Source organism: Myotis nattereri, assembly GCF_964212035.1.
Source record: "Myotis nattereri genome assembly, chromosome: 12".
Taxonomy (NCBI): domain Eukaryota; kingdom Metazoa; phylum Chordata; class Mammalia; order Chiroptera; family Vespertilionidae; genus Myotis; species Myotis nattereri.
Window position 1 is genome coordinate 52,455,707 of NC_138087.1, and position 13,849 is coordinate 52,469,555.

General features: G+C 41.2%; 1 protein-coding gene across 3 annotated transcripts; it reads left to right on the plus strand.

The window, feature by feature from the left end:
* The first annotated feature begins 1,034 nt into the window (after window positions 1–1,034).
* DNAJA1 (DnaJ heat shock protein family (Hsp40) member A1) lies at window positions 1,035–12,644 on the plus strand. 3 transcript variants are annotated; one of them, XM_081104102.1, is made up of 9 exons: window positions 1,035–1,177; window positions 2,244–2,385; window positions 2,539–2,716; window positions 4,700–4,804; window positions 5,869–6,096; window positions 8,908–9,022; window positions 10,296–10,411; window positions 10,727–10,827; window positions 11,448–12,644. In XM_081104102.1, the coding sequence occupies exons 2-9, from the start codon at window positions 2,254–2,256 to the stop codon at window positions 11,664–11,666; spliced, it is 1,194 nt and encodes a 397-aa protein (XP_080960228.1). In that variant the 5' UTR covers window positions 1,035–1,177; window positions 2,244–2,253; the 3' UTR covers window positions 11,667–12,644. The 3 variants fall into 3 exon arrangements, with proteins under 3 accessions (XP_080960228.1, XP_080960229.1, XP_080960230.1); XM_081104103.1 differs by lacking the exon at window positions 1,035–1,177 and adding an exon at window positions 1,280–2,034; XM_081104104.1 differs by lacking the exon at window positions 1,035–1,177 and adding an exon at window positions 1,524–1,698.
* Window positions 12,645–13,849: the final 1,205 nt, after the last annotated feature.

The following is a 13,849-nucleotide window of genomic DNA, read 5'->3' on the forward strand; positions in this document are numbered from 1 at the left end:
CTCTCTCCTGCTAACCTCTGTATCGGGGTTCACTTACAGTTCGTTGACTTGCACGGCCGCCTACTAAAATCTAAGCCATGTGAACCGGCTTTTTTTTTCAATTTCAGTTTCCTTGGAGCCAGATAGTACTCCTGAGTTTGTTGTGTTCATGAATAAGAAAAAACGGCCCCCTTTTCCTAATATGCCCCCCTCCCAACATTTGAAAGCCCAGAGACTCACTTTGCAGACTGTAGGTCCAGGTTCACAGGCTGGTGGTACTTAAAACATCAGAGAAAACAATCTGTCAGTCACTCTTGGTGCTACTCTGTGTCTCCCGCTAGCCAACCAAGTGAACACCCGGCCAGACAAGAGTTCACGGCCCTCCGTTTGCCCAAAGACATTGCAAACGTTTCTGGTTTGGCGCTGGCCTGAGCCCAGCGTATAGGAGGCTGCAGCGCGTGTGCAGGAGCCTGGGCTTGCAAAGCGCTCTTCCAGCCCCGCAGTTTGCATGATCAGGTCAGGGGCTGCGTGTGACAAGGAGCAAGATCCAAGGCCTGTGACATTGCCTTGGGGCCCAGGCCCATCCTGCTCAGCGCTGCTTGCTCAGCAGTTCCCAGAACCTCAGCGCTCAAGAACTAAGCCGGTAGGAGTCGCCGAAAGAGGCAAAGGAGGCGCCGGCGGGGAGGAAGCGCTGCAGGGCTTTGTTCTGCGAGACACCCGCTCTGCACACGGCACCCGCCCGCGGTCCCGGCCTCGCAGGCGGCGGCGGCCGCCGCCCCCCCCCCCCCCCCCCCGGTTTGGAAACTCCGAGTTGGCGCGGAGCTGCCACGCTCCTGGGCAATCCCTGTCCCCGCCTGACCATCCCGACCTCTTGGACCGACCCGGTGGAAGAAAGGGCTCCAGAAAGTTCCAGGAGCACTAGGAACCCAACCCCACAAGGCTGTTCGGCACAGCCCCCTCCAGCCCGAGCTCCCCCGCGCCGTTGCCCGGGTAACCGCGGGGCGGTGGCAGCGGCGGGAAGGGCGGGACTTCCTGCGGGTGACGCGTCCAGGCTCGGCTACAAAAGACGACGGCTGCGGCGCGCCGGGCGGAACTTTCCAGAACGCTCGGTAAGAGGTGGAGGAGCGGCGGCTGCCTGAGCTGCGCGCAGCAACGCGCTCTTTCCAGCTCCTCCACACCTGCCTCGGCCCGCTCACCGGTGAGTGTCAGGCCTGGCGCCTCCCCTCGACCCAAGGCCGGCGCCATCGGCGGCGCCGGGAAGCTGGACGGAGCCGTGGTCGGGAGGCGGTTGGCTCCGCGTGGGCGGGAGGCGTATGGGTTCTAGGACCCACGATTCCCTTTTGGGGGGGGAGGGGGGAGGGCGAGCCATCCCCGGCTCGTAGGGAGTGGGCCCGAGACCCTCCACAAAGCTGCTCCTGCTCCCCATCCCGCCCGGGATCTCCGGGCCCTGCCGCCTGGGGCTCTCCTCCCGGTGCCCCTGCCCCCGCGCTCCCGGGGGGTGGGGGACCCTGCGCGCAAGCGCAGAAGGAGCTGCGGGTGAGGGGCTGCGGGAGGAGCGGGCGGAGCGGGCGGCGGCCGCGGTTTCGCTTCTCGGCCTCCCCTCCTCTTTGTTGCCGGCTGGCCTCTCCCACCCCTTCTCTCCCCGGTGAGCGGGGAGGGGGCGGGGGAGGAAGGAAACCTCCGCGATCAGCGCCCAGTGCAGGGGACACCTAACGACGTGTAAGCTGCGCGGCCGGTGGGAGCGAGGGGTTCGGCGGCCGGCGTGGAGGCGCTGTGGGCCCTGGAACTGAGACGCAGACTGGGGCTCGCCATACATCGTTCCATACACCACTCCCTGGCCGCTGGTGCCCAGATGTCTTTTTTCTAGGGAGTGTGTGTCTCGTATTGACCAGAGGCCCTGGTAATGTAGGACCCAGCGGACCGAACCTGTTGGTGCTCCTTGGATTCCTTCTGTCCCTGCTGGGGGCGGGGAGCAGGAAGAACCCAGGCAGGGTGGAGGCTCTGGTGTGGGAGAACGGGAGCCAGCTGCTATAGGAGCTTCGGAATTGTTCCCTGGTAATTATTAGCTTATCTGTAATTTGTTAGAGTTTATTGCTGAATTGTCAAAGGAATTGTTACCTCCTCTGCAGGTCAGAAAAGGCAGGGTTTTTATAATCAGATTTGGCAAAGAACAGATTTCTCAGCCATATCTATGATTTAACGAATTACAGCTATCAGTTGAAAGACAGTTAAAATTGCTTTTTTTCTTTTTTTTTAAATTTCAGGCTGTCAAAAATGGTGAAAGAAACCACTTACTATGATGTTTTGGGGGTCAAACCCAATGCCACCCAGGAAGAACTGAAAAAGGCTTATAGGAAGCTGGCCTTGAAGTACCACCCTGATAAGAATCCAAATGAAGGAGAGAAGGCAAGTTGTATATTCATACTCAAGCGCAGCTTGAATCGTTTTTTTGGTCAGGTGTATGGTAGTTCCATAACAACCTGAAATTGAGTATGTCTAATATAGTAACTATGCTTTGTAATACTTTTTTAAAGTGAGATTTATTCTTTTCTCAAACAGTTTAAACAGATTTCTCAAGCTTACGAAGTGCTCTCTGATGCAAAGAAAAGGGAATTATATGACAAAGGAGGAGAACAAGCAATTAAGGAAGGTGGAGCAGGTGGTGGTTTTGGTTCCCCCATGGACATCTTTGATATGTTTTTTGGAGGAGGAGGAAGGATGCAGAGAGAAAGGAGAGGTAAGAATAATCCAGTCTATACGCAGCAATTCACAGTAGTCCCTTGGTCAAAGCAAATTCTTGTCTATTTTAAATGTTGGTTTACATATTGTTACAATTTTGCAAACTACATTGCCATTTCTATTTGTATCGTTTTTAAAAATAAGATTTGATGTAACTAAAACTATCTAGACCAAGTGCTAACAAGTGAGTGCTTCTAAAGCTCTTTGACACTGGGACACAAACTTCAATAAGATTGTCAAGCATTAATTAAAGGAACAAAGTATCAGAACATAACTTTCAAAGCCCTTTTTAAAGCTATTATTTGACACCCCCCAACCTAATGGGAGGCACTCAGTTGAAAGTGGGTTAAAGTTCAGAAACCTAAACTTTCCTCCAGGTTATACAGCAAGGCATCAGTAGTCAGGATTAGAGCATAGATTCATTACTTCCAGATAGCCTGCTATCTGTTAATTTTGCTTCAGCTTTATTATATCTATATATGTGCCCCTAACATTTATCAGAAATGCCGTTTCCTGGTTGTAGAAATATTCTTCATAGGAAAACAATGTTCAGGTCAGAGTCAATCTCATTTGTTCCCAGTACAGTTTACATAAATAGTGGCCAATGGGTAGAGTCCATTTTAGAAGGAATAGGGAAGCCATTAAATTCCACTGTGAGCTTTTTAAAATTCAGAAAGACTAGAAATGGTTTACTTAGTTTTTCCTGAAAGGAAAAGGATATGTTTTTATACTTATATTTTTAATAATGAATTGACTGGCAAACTCTTCTATGTGATTTAGATCAATGAAAGGCCTCTGTGTGGGACACCAAAAAATACTTGCCTGATCAAATTTAATAAGCTTTTTTCCCTTATACTCTCAAAACTTTAAAGTAAGAAAGGCAGCTTTCAATGTGCTGGAACCAACTGTATGGGGCTATATTTGTGATACAGAACCCAAAGATGAAGCTAGGAGCAGAAGGATATAGTTAATGGTGCTTCACACTTCATTGGGAACTAAAAATGTTCACAACAGGCATATTGTGCAGATAAGAGTTTGAGAACTTGTTTTCACTTGGGCATAAGGCAGTACTGTTTTGTGGTGGATGAAGTCTTTGTGAAAGAATTACTGGCTGGGAACATATTAACCATTGACAGGTGACTTCATTTCTGTAACCTCAGTGTCCTCATATGATCTCTAACCTTCCACTTCCTATTCTGAAATGAGTTACGGCACTCCTTTGTAGCCACTGTCCACAATAAATTTAGATCCATTAAAAACAGACAAAAATTCAGTTTTCATCTGCAGTAGCCACATGTGACTAGTGGCTACTGTGTGGGATAGCACAAATATAAAAATTCCTGTCACTGCTGCAAGTTCTTTTGGACAGCACTATGATAAAGGATATGAGAAACCTAGTCGTTAAACTAGTGCTAGTCAAACAATAAATGTGCTATTCCTGCTTCATGTAGAAGTAGGAATTGATATTCTGTGGAGGTTGAATAAATGCATCAGCTTCCACAGACAATCTTGATTGGTTGGAACTTGGAACTTAGTGTGCTGAAGAATTTTTGGATGAAGTAATAGGCCATGTTGCTCAATATCATAGTAAGTGAAAGATTCAAAGAATATATTGGGACAGAAATGTAGTTTAAAATAATTATTATGAAATGTGCCTCTATAAATGGCATTGGTTCTCAACTGATTTTACTGTTCATGTTTTTGATTGCCATAATTTGTAAGATAGTCACAACTACATTCTTAGGCAAATTACTTAATCTCACCCAATTTTTCTTATCTGAAATTAATTGCAGTTTGTGGGTAATGTGGCCAAACTGTATATAATATGTACTTAACAAATTCTATGTATGTAATACAAGTTACTTAACAAATGTACCTTGGTGAGCCTTATCTTTTATTATTGTTTGTCATTTTGATGGTGCATTGAACACAAATAAGGTACGTACATCTTAGATTTTTAATGAGCATTATTTTGTTCTAGGTAAAAACGTTGTGCATCAGCTCTCTGTAACCTTAGAAGACTTATATAATGGTGCAACAAGAAAACTAGCTCTACAAAAGAATGTGATTTGTGACAAATGTGAAGGTATGGTCTTCTAACATCTTAAATAAACTGAAAATTGAACTGAAGCCTTTCTGAAGATATAAAACTGACAAATAACACACTACCTAAATATTGGAGAGCGCAAATATAAAGAACTATCTGTATCTACCATCTAGAGAATATTAACAAAATGTGAGCACTTCTTTATGTGTATACTAGAGACCCGGTACACGAAATTCGGGCACAGGCAGGTTCCCTAGGCCTGGCTGGCAATCGGGGCCAATCTGAGGGTGACAGGCAGGGCGATTGGGGCCCTTGCTTGCACCCACCTTGGCCTGGCACCACCCGCTCACCTGCTGCACCATCCCACTGCGGTCCTGCACTCATCAGGGCCCATTGCCGCCTGGCAGCGCTTCCACTGCTACCTGCTGCCAGTGCTGCATCGCCAAAGCTCGTCATGTTCCGTGCCGCCCCCTGGTGGTCAGCACACCTCTAGTTCTTGGTTGGTCCCGCGAGGGGATAGTTTGCATATTAGCCTTTTATTATATAGGATTTTAATGCAGTTGGAATCTAAGGTAGTGTCATTTTTTGTCCAACAGAGTTCAAATGAGCACATCATTGTCTCAAACACTTAATCATTCCAATGGCTTCATAATCTGTAATAGGATTTAAACAGTGATTTCTTTGCACACTAAGCTGTTCCATATAGAGACAAGTTATTGGCTCTGACCCTTTAAGCCTTTTATAAGTACAAGTTATTTTTTTGGAAATACGGTATCCTCTAAAGAGAATAAACTCCTTACTGTTCTCGTCTCACAGGTTAAGTATGTCCAGTGAATTGTGATTTGAGAGCACGTTTAAAATTCACAATTCTAAAATGGTTCTTTGGGAAAACAACAGTCAATGTTTATAGATGACTGAAGCTGGCTGCAGCTGTATTTTATCAAATAAAAAGGCTAAATTTTAGTTCTTGATGGACAAGCATTTCATCACACTTGCAAATGTTAATACAGTGTTGTGTCTATTAAAACTATCTTATTAAAACATTCATCATTGTGTCTGATACTAAGTTCAAACATAATTCAATTTCTTTTTAAACTATTTAGGCCGAGGTGGTAAGAAAGGAGCAGTAGAGTGCTGTCCCAATTGCCGAGGTACTGGAATGCAAATAAGAATTCATCAGATAGGCCCTGGAATGGTTCAGCAAATTCAGTCTGTGTGCATGGAGTGCCAGGGCCATGGGGAAAGGATCAGTCCTAAAGATAGATGTAAAAGCTGCAATGGAAGGAAGATAGTTCGAGAGAAGAAGATTCTAGAAGTTCATATTGATAAAGGTGAGTTCTTCTCTGAATTCTTGAGTGCAATGGCAAGATTATTTAGATTTTATAGTTGTTAAAAATGATTCTCAATAGGGTTCTATGCATGGTCTTATCACGCAGAGATATCTGGGCTACATAGTAAAAACTTTTTCCATCCAGACATTTTTGCACATTTGTAAGGAATATATTAAGAATCTCCTCATTTACTATAGCACTGACATCAGTAAATGATTAAATAGTGTTCCAAACTTAATTCATTTGCATTAAATTACTAGTTCTACCTCTTTTTAAATTGTAATTAATTTTTGCACATGTTAAGTTCCTTAGGAACTGTTAGGGTAAGGAATATGTACTTTCAAACTTGGGGGAAGGAGATTTAGGTGAATTTATTTCCTTGAAATTTTTCTAAACTAATGAAATGTGTTATATTTTTATTGATTTGTAAGAGCTTAGATTAAAAATAATTGCTTTTTTAGCCCTGGCCAGTGTGGCCCAGTTGTTAGGGCATTGTCTGTACACTGAAGGGTTGCCAGTTCAATTCTCAGTCAGGGCACATACCTGGGTTGCAGGCTGGATCCCTGATGGGGAGCTTGCAGGAGGTGGCCAATTGATGTTCTGCTCTCACATCGATGTTTGTCTTTCTCCCTCTCTCTAGAAAATCTTCAAAAAGACAAAAAAAATAGTGCTTTTTAAAATGTTTTGGTCAACCTATGCACTAAAAGGCCACATGCCTGGGTTGTGGGCTTAACCTCCAGTGGGGAGTATGCAGGAGGCAGCCAATTGATGGTTCTCTCTCATTATTGATGTTTCTCTCTGCTTCCCTCCCTCTCTGAAATCAATAAAAATGTTTTTTAATGTTTTTTTTTGTAGACTGTAAACCTACCTGTAGGTTTCTGGCTCTGGGGCTCTAGTTTATAACTATATCACTTTTTTCAGAAATGTATACAACTCCAGAGTAAACTAAAGTTTCTAATTTTGCTATTCTGAAATAGTAAATGTTGTAAACTTCAGACTTTGCAACTAGTATTATACTGTACATACTGATTTGGAACTATTAATATTATGAACATCTCATATTAGTACATATATACATTATGTAAGCCCTGCAATAGTACTTAACCCATGTGAATCATGATACTTCCCTCCCTCCATTTATCCCCCACTTAATTGGCCCATGTGGGATTGGTTGTTGTTGTTTTTTCTTCCAGTAAGATGCCTCACCTGGCTACCAATAGTATGTACTTAGGAGGGCATTAATTGCGATTAAAGCCATTTATTTTGCTCTTACCCATGCTCTTCACAGTACTGAAACAGCCAGCAAAATACAGCTGAGTTTGTTACACTAGTCTAACTAGTCATACTGCCTCGTGATGATTAAATCCACAGTATGTTTAGTTTTGTTGGTGTATAACACTGGTATTGTGGTTTAAGCTTTTATTTTTCTAGAGGTACTGAAGTATTTGTGGGTTAATTCATGTCTGGATTTTGCTTCAGATATTGGGGGTTTGGACAAGGATGAAGGTATATATGAAATATTAGTAATGAGTTAACTGCTGGATCTAGATTGATATATAGAAATCCATTGTACTGGCTGTGTTTATATAGGTTTAATTTTTCCCATAAATTGTTCTCTTTGGGTGATGTCACTGATTGGTTCAGGAAATTATCAGGAGATACTGCTGTAGTATAATCTGCAAACACATTACATGAGTTAAGTTTAAAGAGATGTTGTCTAAGGCCTCACTGAACTAAAAATATATGGGTTAGAGGTACGAGGGAGGGACTTTCTCAATAAAATAAGTTGGCCTTTAATAAACACTGCCTTGCCGAAACCGGTTTGGCTCAGTGGATAGAGCGTCGGCTTGCGGACTGAGAGGTCCCAGGTTCGATTCCGGTCAAGGGCATGTACCTGGGTTGCGGGCACATCCCCAGTAGGAGATGTGCAGGAGGCAGCTGATCGATGCTTCTCTCTCATCGATGTTTCTAACTCTCTCTCTCCCTTCCTCTCTGTAAAGAATCAATAAAATATATTTTAAAAAAAATAATAAACACTGCCTTTTTTTAACATTTTTAAATTTCTATTTTATTGATTGATTTGAGAGAGACATTAATTTGTTGTTCCACTTTCTTATCATTTATTGGTTGCTTTTTGTATATGCCCTGAATGGGGATTGAACCTTAAACCTTGGCACATTGGGACAATGCTCTAACCAACTGAACTATCCAGCTAGGGCTAACACTGTATAATTATTCACAGTGTGTGCATACATTTTTGAGGGCCATCCTATACTTCCTATATGTAAATACTGCTAATACAATAGAGAAAAGAAAGTCTTGATATATGTTACTGTTAGGCTTAATAGAAATAATTTGATACAGGTTCTTTTAAGTAAGTAATGAAATTGGAATAGTTAACATTTATGGTTAAAGTGTTTGCCCGTCACGGATTTGTTGCCAGCATGGGCCTTTTTATTCAATCCTCACAACAATCCTCATGAGGTAGGTCTCTGTGGGACAGTTGATGGTTAAGAGTTAAGCAGCTTGCTTCCCTGGGATAATCCAGCTGGTAGTGAGTAGCAGCTGAGACTTGAGGCCTGATCTGTTTGCCTCTAGAGTTTTTCTTCTCTGTGATATCTTTCTTTAGTAAGAAATTGGACTGGTCTAATCATGTGGGCATTCTTCGTCATCTTTGTAGACCTTAGCATCCACAAAAACTTGAACTTGCTTTTTTTATGCACAAACATGCATCTGTGTTTCTTAATATATTGCGAATCTGCCATTAGTTGGATGTTAAATAAAAGTATAAAATGAACCTTCTGTTTTTAGGCATGAAAGATGGCCAGAAGATAACATTCCATGGTGAAGGAGACCAGGAACCAGGACTGGAGCCAGGAGACATTATCATTGTTTTAGATCAGAAGGACCATGCTGTTTTCACTCGGTAAAAATTTTAATCAACTACTCAAACTGACATCGTGCATACTTGGAGTGTTTTTTTAAAGGAGCTTTTCATTACTTAGAACATACTTCCTAGAAATACTCTGGAAAAACATAGTGGGAGAGTTAGGCTATGTGTATCTTTTCTAAAATGTCGTTAATCATTCATGTTTTCATTTGGAAAGAGGCTGAGAACAAAAAGGATCAGATTTTAGTTTTTTTGTCCAAGTTTAGGTAAATTGATTACCTAATCTGGAATTTGAAGAATATACTTCAGTTAGATGATGTTTTGCATGGATATAATAAACAGGTGGATTGTGGGAAACCTCCCTAGACAAAATTTTGTCCTAAAGTTCTCACCACTTTAAATCCTTGAGTTCACGATATGTTCAGTTGCTTTTAATTGTAAGTAGGTGTCTCTAGAACCATCTCTATTAAAATCTGTAAATTCAGGCCTATTGCTGTGAAATATTTAATAGTATTTACAATGAACTTAATAGGGAAGCAAAGAAAAATTGATAGTAAACAGTGAATATGTCAATTATATACCCATGGCTGACTTTAAAACAGACTGGATTGGGGTTCTAATAAATCTTGTCAGGATTTACATCTGAAGGAACTGGTTTTAAGTTAATTATAATAGAACATTCCCCAAGTGTTCCTACAATGGAAAATACTATTAAACCCAGGATTTTAATGCCATCATTTGAGGTGAATCCTCAGGAGGTTTTCTGAAGAGTATCCTGTTATTAATATGGATTGGAAAAGGAAAAAAGTCTAAACACCAAGAGGAGGAAATGGGCTGTTATTAAATAAAAAAGATTGTGTTCATAATGTTCCAAGCACTGTTACTTAATTTATGTACGTCAGTAAATTTTATAGAGCCCATAATCCAGGGCCAGCTGAGGTCTGTTCATATTATACTATAATCTCCCTAATGTATGTTTGCTTTTTTTAAAGCCTCACTGTTACTAGAATTTTTTCTTTATGTGAGCAACTAAATTTAAAATGAGGTGATGGGACAATTCAGGGATGGTGAATGGTAGAGACTACCTAGAGTGTGGGTAAGGATTCCGAAGTGCTGTCCAGGAAACGGGCCTGGCAGGTTCCATATGTTTGCTGCTCCTGGTTCTCAGCTCTGTTTTTAGAATGGGGAAGAAAGGACACCTTTGTAAAAGATACCTTGCTCTTACTAAGAAAACAATTGCCTGCTGTGGTACTTATAACAATTGGTGATTTGAAAGATCTAAGTATGTGCTAAATTTATATTAATACAGACGAGGAGAAGACCTTTTCATGTGTATGGACATACAGCTGGTTGAAGCTTTGTGTGGCTTCCAAAAGCCAATAGCTACTCTTGACAACCGAACCATAGTCATCACCTCTCATCCAGGTAAGGTACTGATAGATGAGCTTCTCTTTCTATTCTAGTAATTTATTTTCATTGTCTGCAGATAGCTGTTTAGGCACTGAGGAAATGGGTATTTTACTTGCTCAGTTACATATCCCTTTCATGAGCTGAACTGAAATTGTATGATCTTGGCTCCTTTTTTGGAAGCCCCTGGAAAACGCATAAATGAAAAATAAAGGATTGCTTCACATAACTTTACCTCCTGTCAATGAGCTAGGACATTTTTCTCTGTTCCTTATTCTCTCTACATGAAAATGTGGCTGTATTTAAGGAAGAACCTGCCTTCAATGTTTTTAGGTCAGATTGTCAAGCATGGAGATATCAAGTGTGTATTAAATGAAGGCATGCCAATTTATCGTAGACCATATGAAAAGGGTCGCCTAATCATCGAATTTAAGGTAAGCTGTAAAGTACTTTAGGAATATTTGAGTGATTACTTACTAAAATCTGATAACAGTTACATCTTCTGAATGTCAAAGAAACATCAAATTTCTGTTCTCCCTTTTCCAGAAAGAAATAGATTTATCTAATACTTCTGTCAGGTTGGGATTGGGTTTGTTTACATCATTATTTGGCTACTTAAAACTTGGTGGAGGAAGAGGTTACAAGACTGTAACTGGGATATTAAAGTTCAGCAGAAGGACTTAAAATAACTTGTGGATTTTTAGCAAAATACAGTGGTTGGTTTGTTAATAGGGTGGTTCATAAAATGTGTTTTAGGAAGGATTCTCGTGTATAATGTATTTTCTGAATAGAACAATGGTTGTTACAGAGCTATTTTACTAGGATCATTATTTTTTTAAAAGACCTTACTTGTGCCATATGCTTTAAACTAGTTCAGAGCACTGGATGCTGTGTCTTTTAGAGCATGTATTCTAACCTTGGGATGGGCAAATTCACTGAAAAATAGTGTTGTGGTTACATGTGTTTTTCTGGGGGAAATGGGTTGACAGTAATTCAAGGAACTAATGATGAAGTAAATAAATCAGACTTACAGTAGAAGTTCTTTTTTGTATAGGTAAACTTTCCTGAGAATGGCTTTCTCTCTCCTGATAAACTCTCTTTGCTGGAAAAACTCCTACCTGAAAGGAAGGAAGTAGAAGAGACTGATGAAATGGACCAGGTAGAACTGGTGGACTTTGATCCAAATCAAGAAAGACGGCGCCATTACAATGGAGAAGCATACGAGGATGATGAACATCATCCTAGGGGTGGTGTTCAGTGTCAGACCTCTTAATGGGGCCAGTGAATAACACTCACTGCTGGCATTTTATATACAGTAGTGAATGAGTGAAGGACTGTAACCATAATATGCTCACTACTTGCTATTGTTTTTGTTTTAATATTCAAGTATAGTAGTGTTTTAAAAGTTAAATGAAGAATAAACTCAAATATAAAAGCTCTGACTTTGCCCTGTATGTATGATGACTTGTGTGCAAGATAATACCTGTAAAAAAATTCCCCTAGCATTTGCTAGGCCATACTTTGTAATTAATTTCAGTTATGTACATGGAATAGCTTAGACTGAAATGCTAGATATATGTATTGACTTTGGTGTGTGACCCTTAATTGTTAAGCTATGAAGTTAAAATTCTGTATTTAACTGGCAGTCAGACAAAGAACTGAATTTGTAGAGAAGTGTTAGTTTGTATAGTTGTATTAAGTGGGATTCATTGTGATGCCTCTGCATTTATTCTGTTGCCTCAACTGTTACTTGAAGGTGGCATGCCATATAATTTAACCTGTGGTATCAGTGATAGAAATGATACCTTTCCAAAGAAGGGGTTTATCATAATCTGCTTCTTGAGGGCTTGCACTTGTAGAATTGCATTCCCTTCTGTTGTGCCATCTTTTTTTTATTATTATATATCAGTCCTTGGTTACATTTTTTCCCCCTTCTCTTTGGACCATAAGCCTTAGAGTAGTGACTTCTGGAATAGGCTTACTTAGAAGTTGAGTGATGAAACCTTTACATGGAGAAGTAATTTGCATGTATGAGATAGGAAGGTGTGTTTTAGGTATGTTACCGGCTTACTTTAAACCATTTAACTTATGCTCCAAAGTAACTGTAATTTAATGTTGGTAGTATAGCAAATTATGAATAGCTTTAATTGTATGTTTAAAGTCATATGTTCACAAGCTTAAATCTGGATATCAGAATTTAAGCAATTCTTGAAATGTATGAATGTCTCCTTAATACACTGATTACAAAGTATTTCCAGTGTGTCACTATAGGCTTTTTTATTTTTCCCCAGAGGAAAGCATTAGCTGGTCACTAAGATAGGTAACTTTTCACTTAACTAGTTAAAATGTTAACACCCAAAAATATCAACTGTAGTTAAATATTTTCTATTTAAATGGGTGGAGAGTGAAAAGTATCAGTCATGAGGGAAAATGCAAATCAACCCACACTGAGCTACTACTTCACATCAACTAATCCAAAATCTAACTCAGAATGAAAGCAAATGAGAATGGAGAAGTTGGAACCCTGCACATTGCTCATGGGAATATTAAATGTTATACCTGCTATAGAAAAGTTGGGCAGCTCCTCAAAAACCCAAACATGGAATTGCCTTATGACCCACCTATACAACTGTCAATTGATTCCTCAACAGAAACTTTGTAGGCCAGAAGGGAGTGCCAAGAAATATTCAATAGTATAGAATAGTGAGGACCTACAACCAAGATACTCTACCCAGCAAAGCTCTCATTTAGATTTGAGAGTCAGATAAAGAGCTTCACAAACAAGAAAAAGCTAAAGGAGTTCATCACCACCAAACCAGTATTACATGAAATGTTGAAGGGTACCTATATAATAAAAGCCGAAGTGACCATTATGGTGGATCGGTCAGAACGACCAGTCACTATGATGTGTACTGACCACCAGAGGGCAGACGCTCAATGCAGGAGCTGCCCCCACAGGGGGAGCACTGCTCAGCCAGAAGCTGGGCTCACAGCTGGTGAGCACAGAGGCAGTGGCAGGAGCCTCTCCCACTTCCGCGGCAGTGCTAAGGAAGGAGCAGCAAGCTGAGCAGTAAGAAGCAGGGAGCAGACGGGCAGTAAGGAGGAAGGGGTCCCAAACTGTGAGAGGGATGTCCAACTGCCGGCTTAGGCCCGATCCCCGTGGGTAGTGGGCCTAAGCTGGCAGGTGGACATCCCCTGAGGAGTCCTGGACTGTGAGAGGGCACAGGCCAGGCTGAGGGAACTCCACCACTCCCCCACCACTCAGTGCACAGATTTCATGCACCAGGCCTCTAGTTATTTAAGAAGAGATAAAAAATATGAACAATAAAATGGCAATAAATACATACCTATCAACAATCGAATCTAATAATCAAAATAAATGAATAAGAAATCTGATGAACAAAATAAACTGGTGAATAAAATAGAATCAGAGGCATGGAAGCATAGAACAAACTG

What these genes read in the sequence shown, in the direction of transcription:
- DNAJA1 (XM_081104102.1), top strand. Translation starts at nt 2,254, where the DNA reads ATGGTGAAAGAAACCACTTACTATGATGTTTTGGGGGTCAAACCCAAT. An exon ending in GATGCAGAGAGAAAGGAGAG is followed by an intron (nt 2,717 to 4,699) that starts GTAAGAATAATC and finishes ATTTTGTTCTAG; the next exon opens with GTAAAAACGTTGTGCATCAG. An exon ending in GACCATGCTGTTTTCACTCG is followed by an intron (nt 9,023 to 10,295) that starts GTAAAAATTTTA and finishes ATATTAATACAG; the next exon opens with ACGAGGAGAAGACCTTTTCA.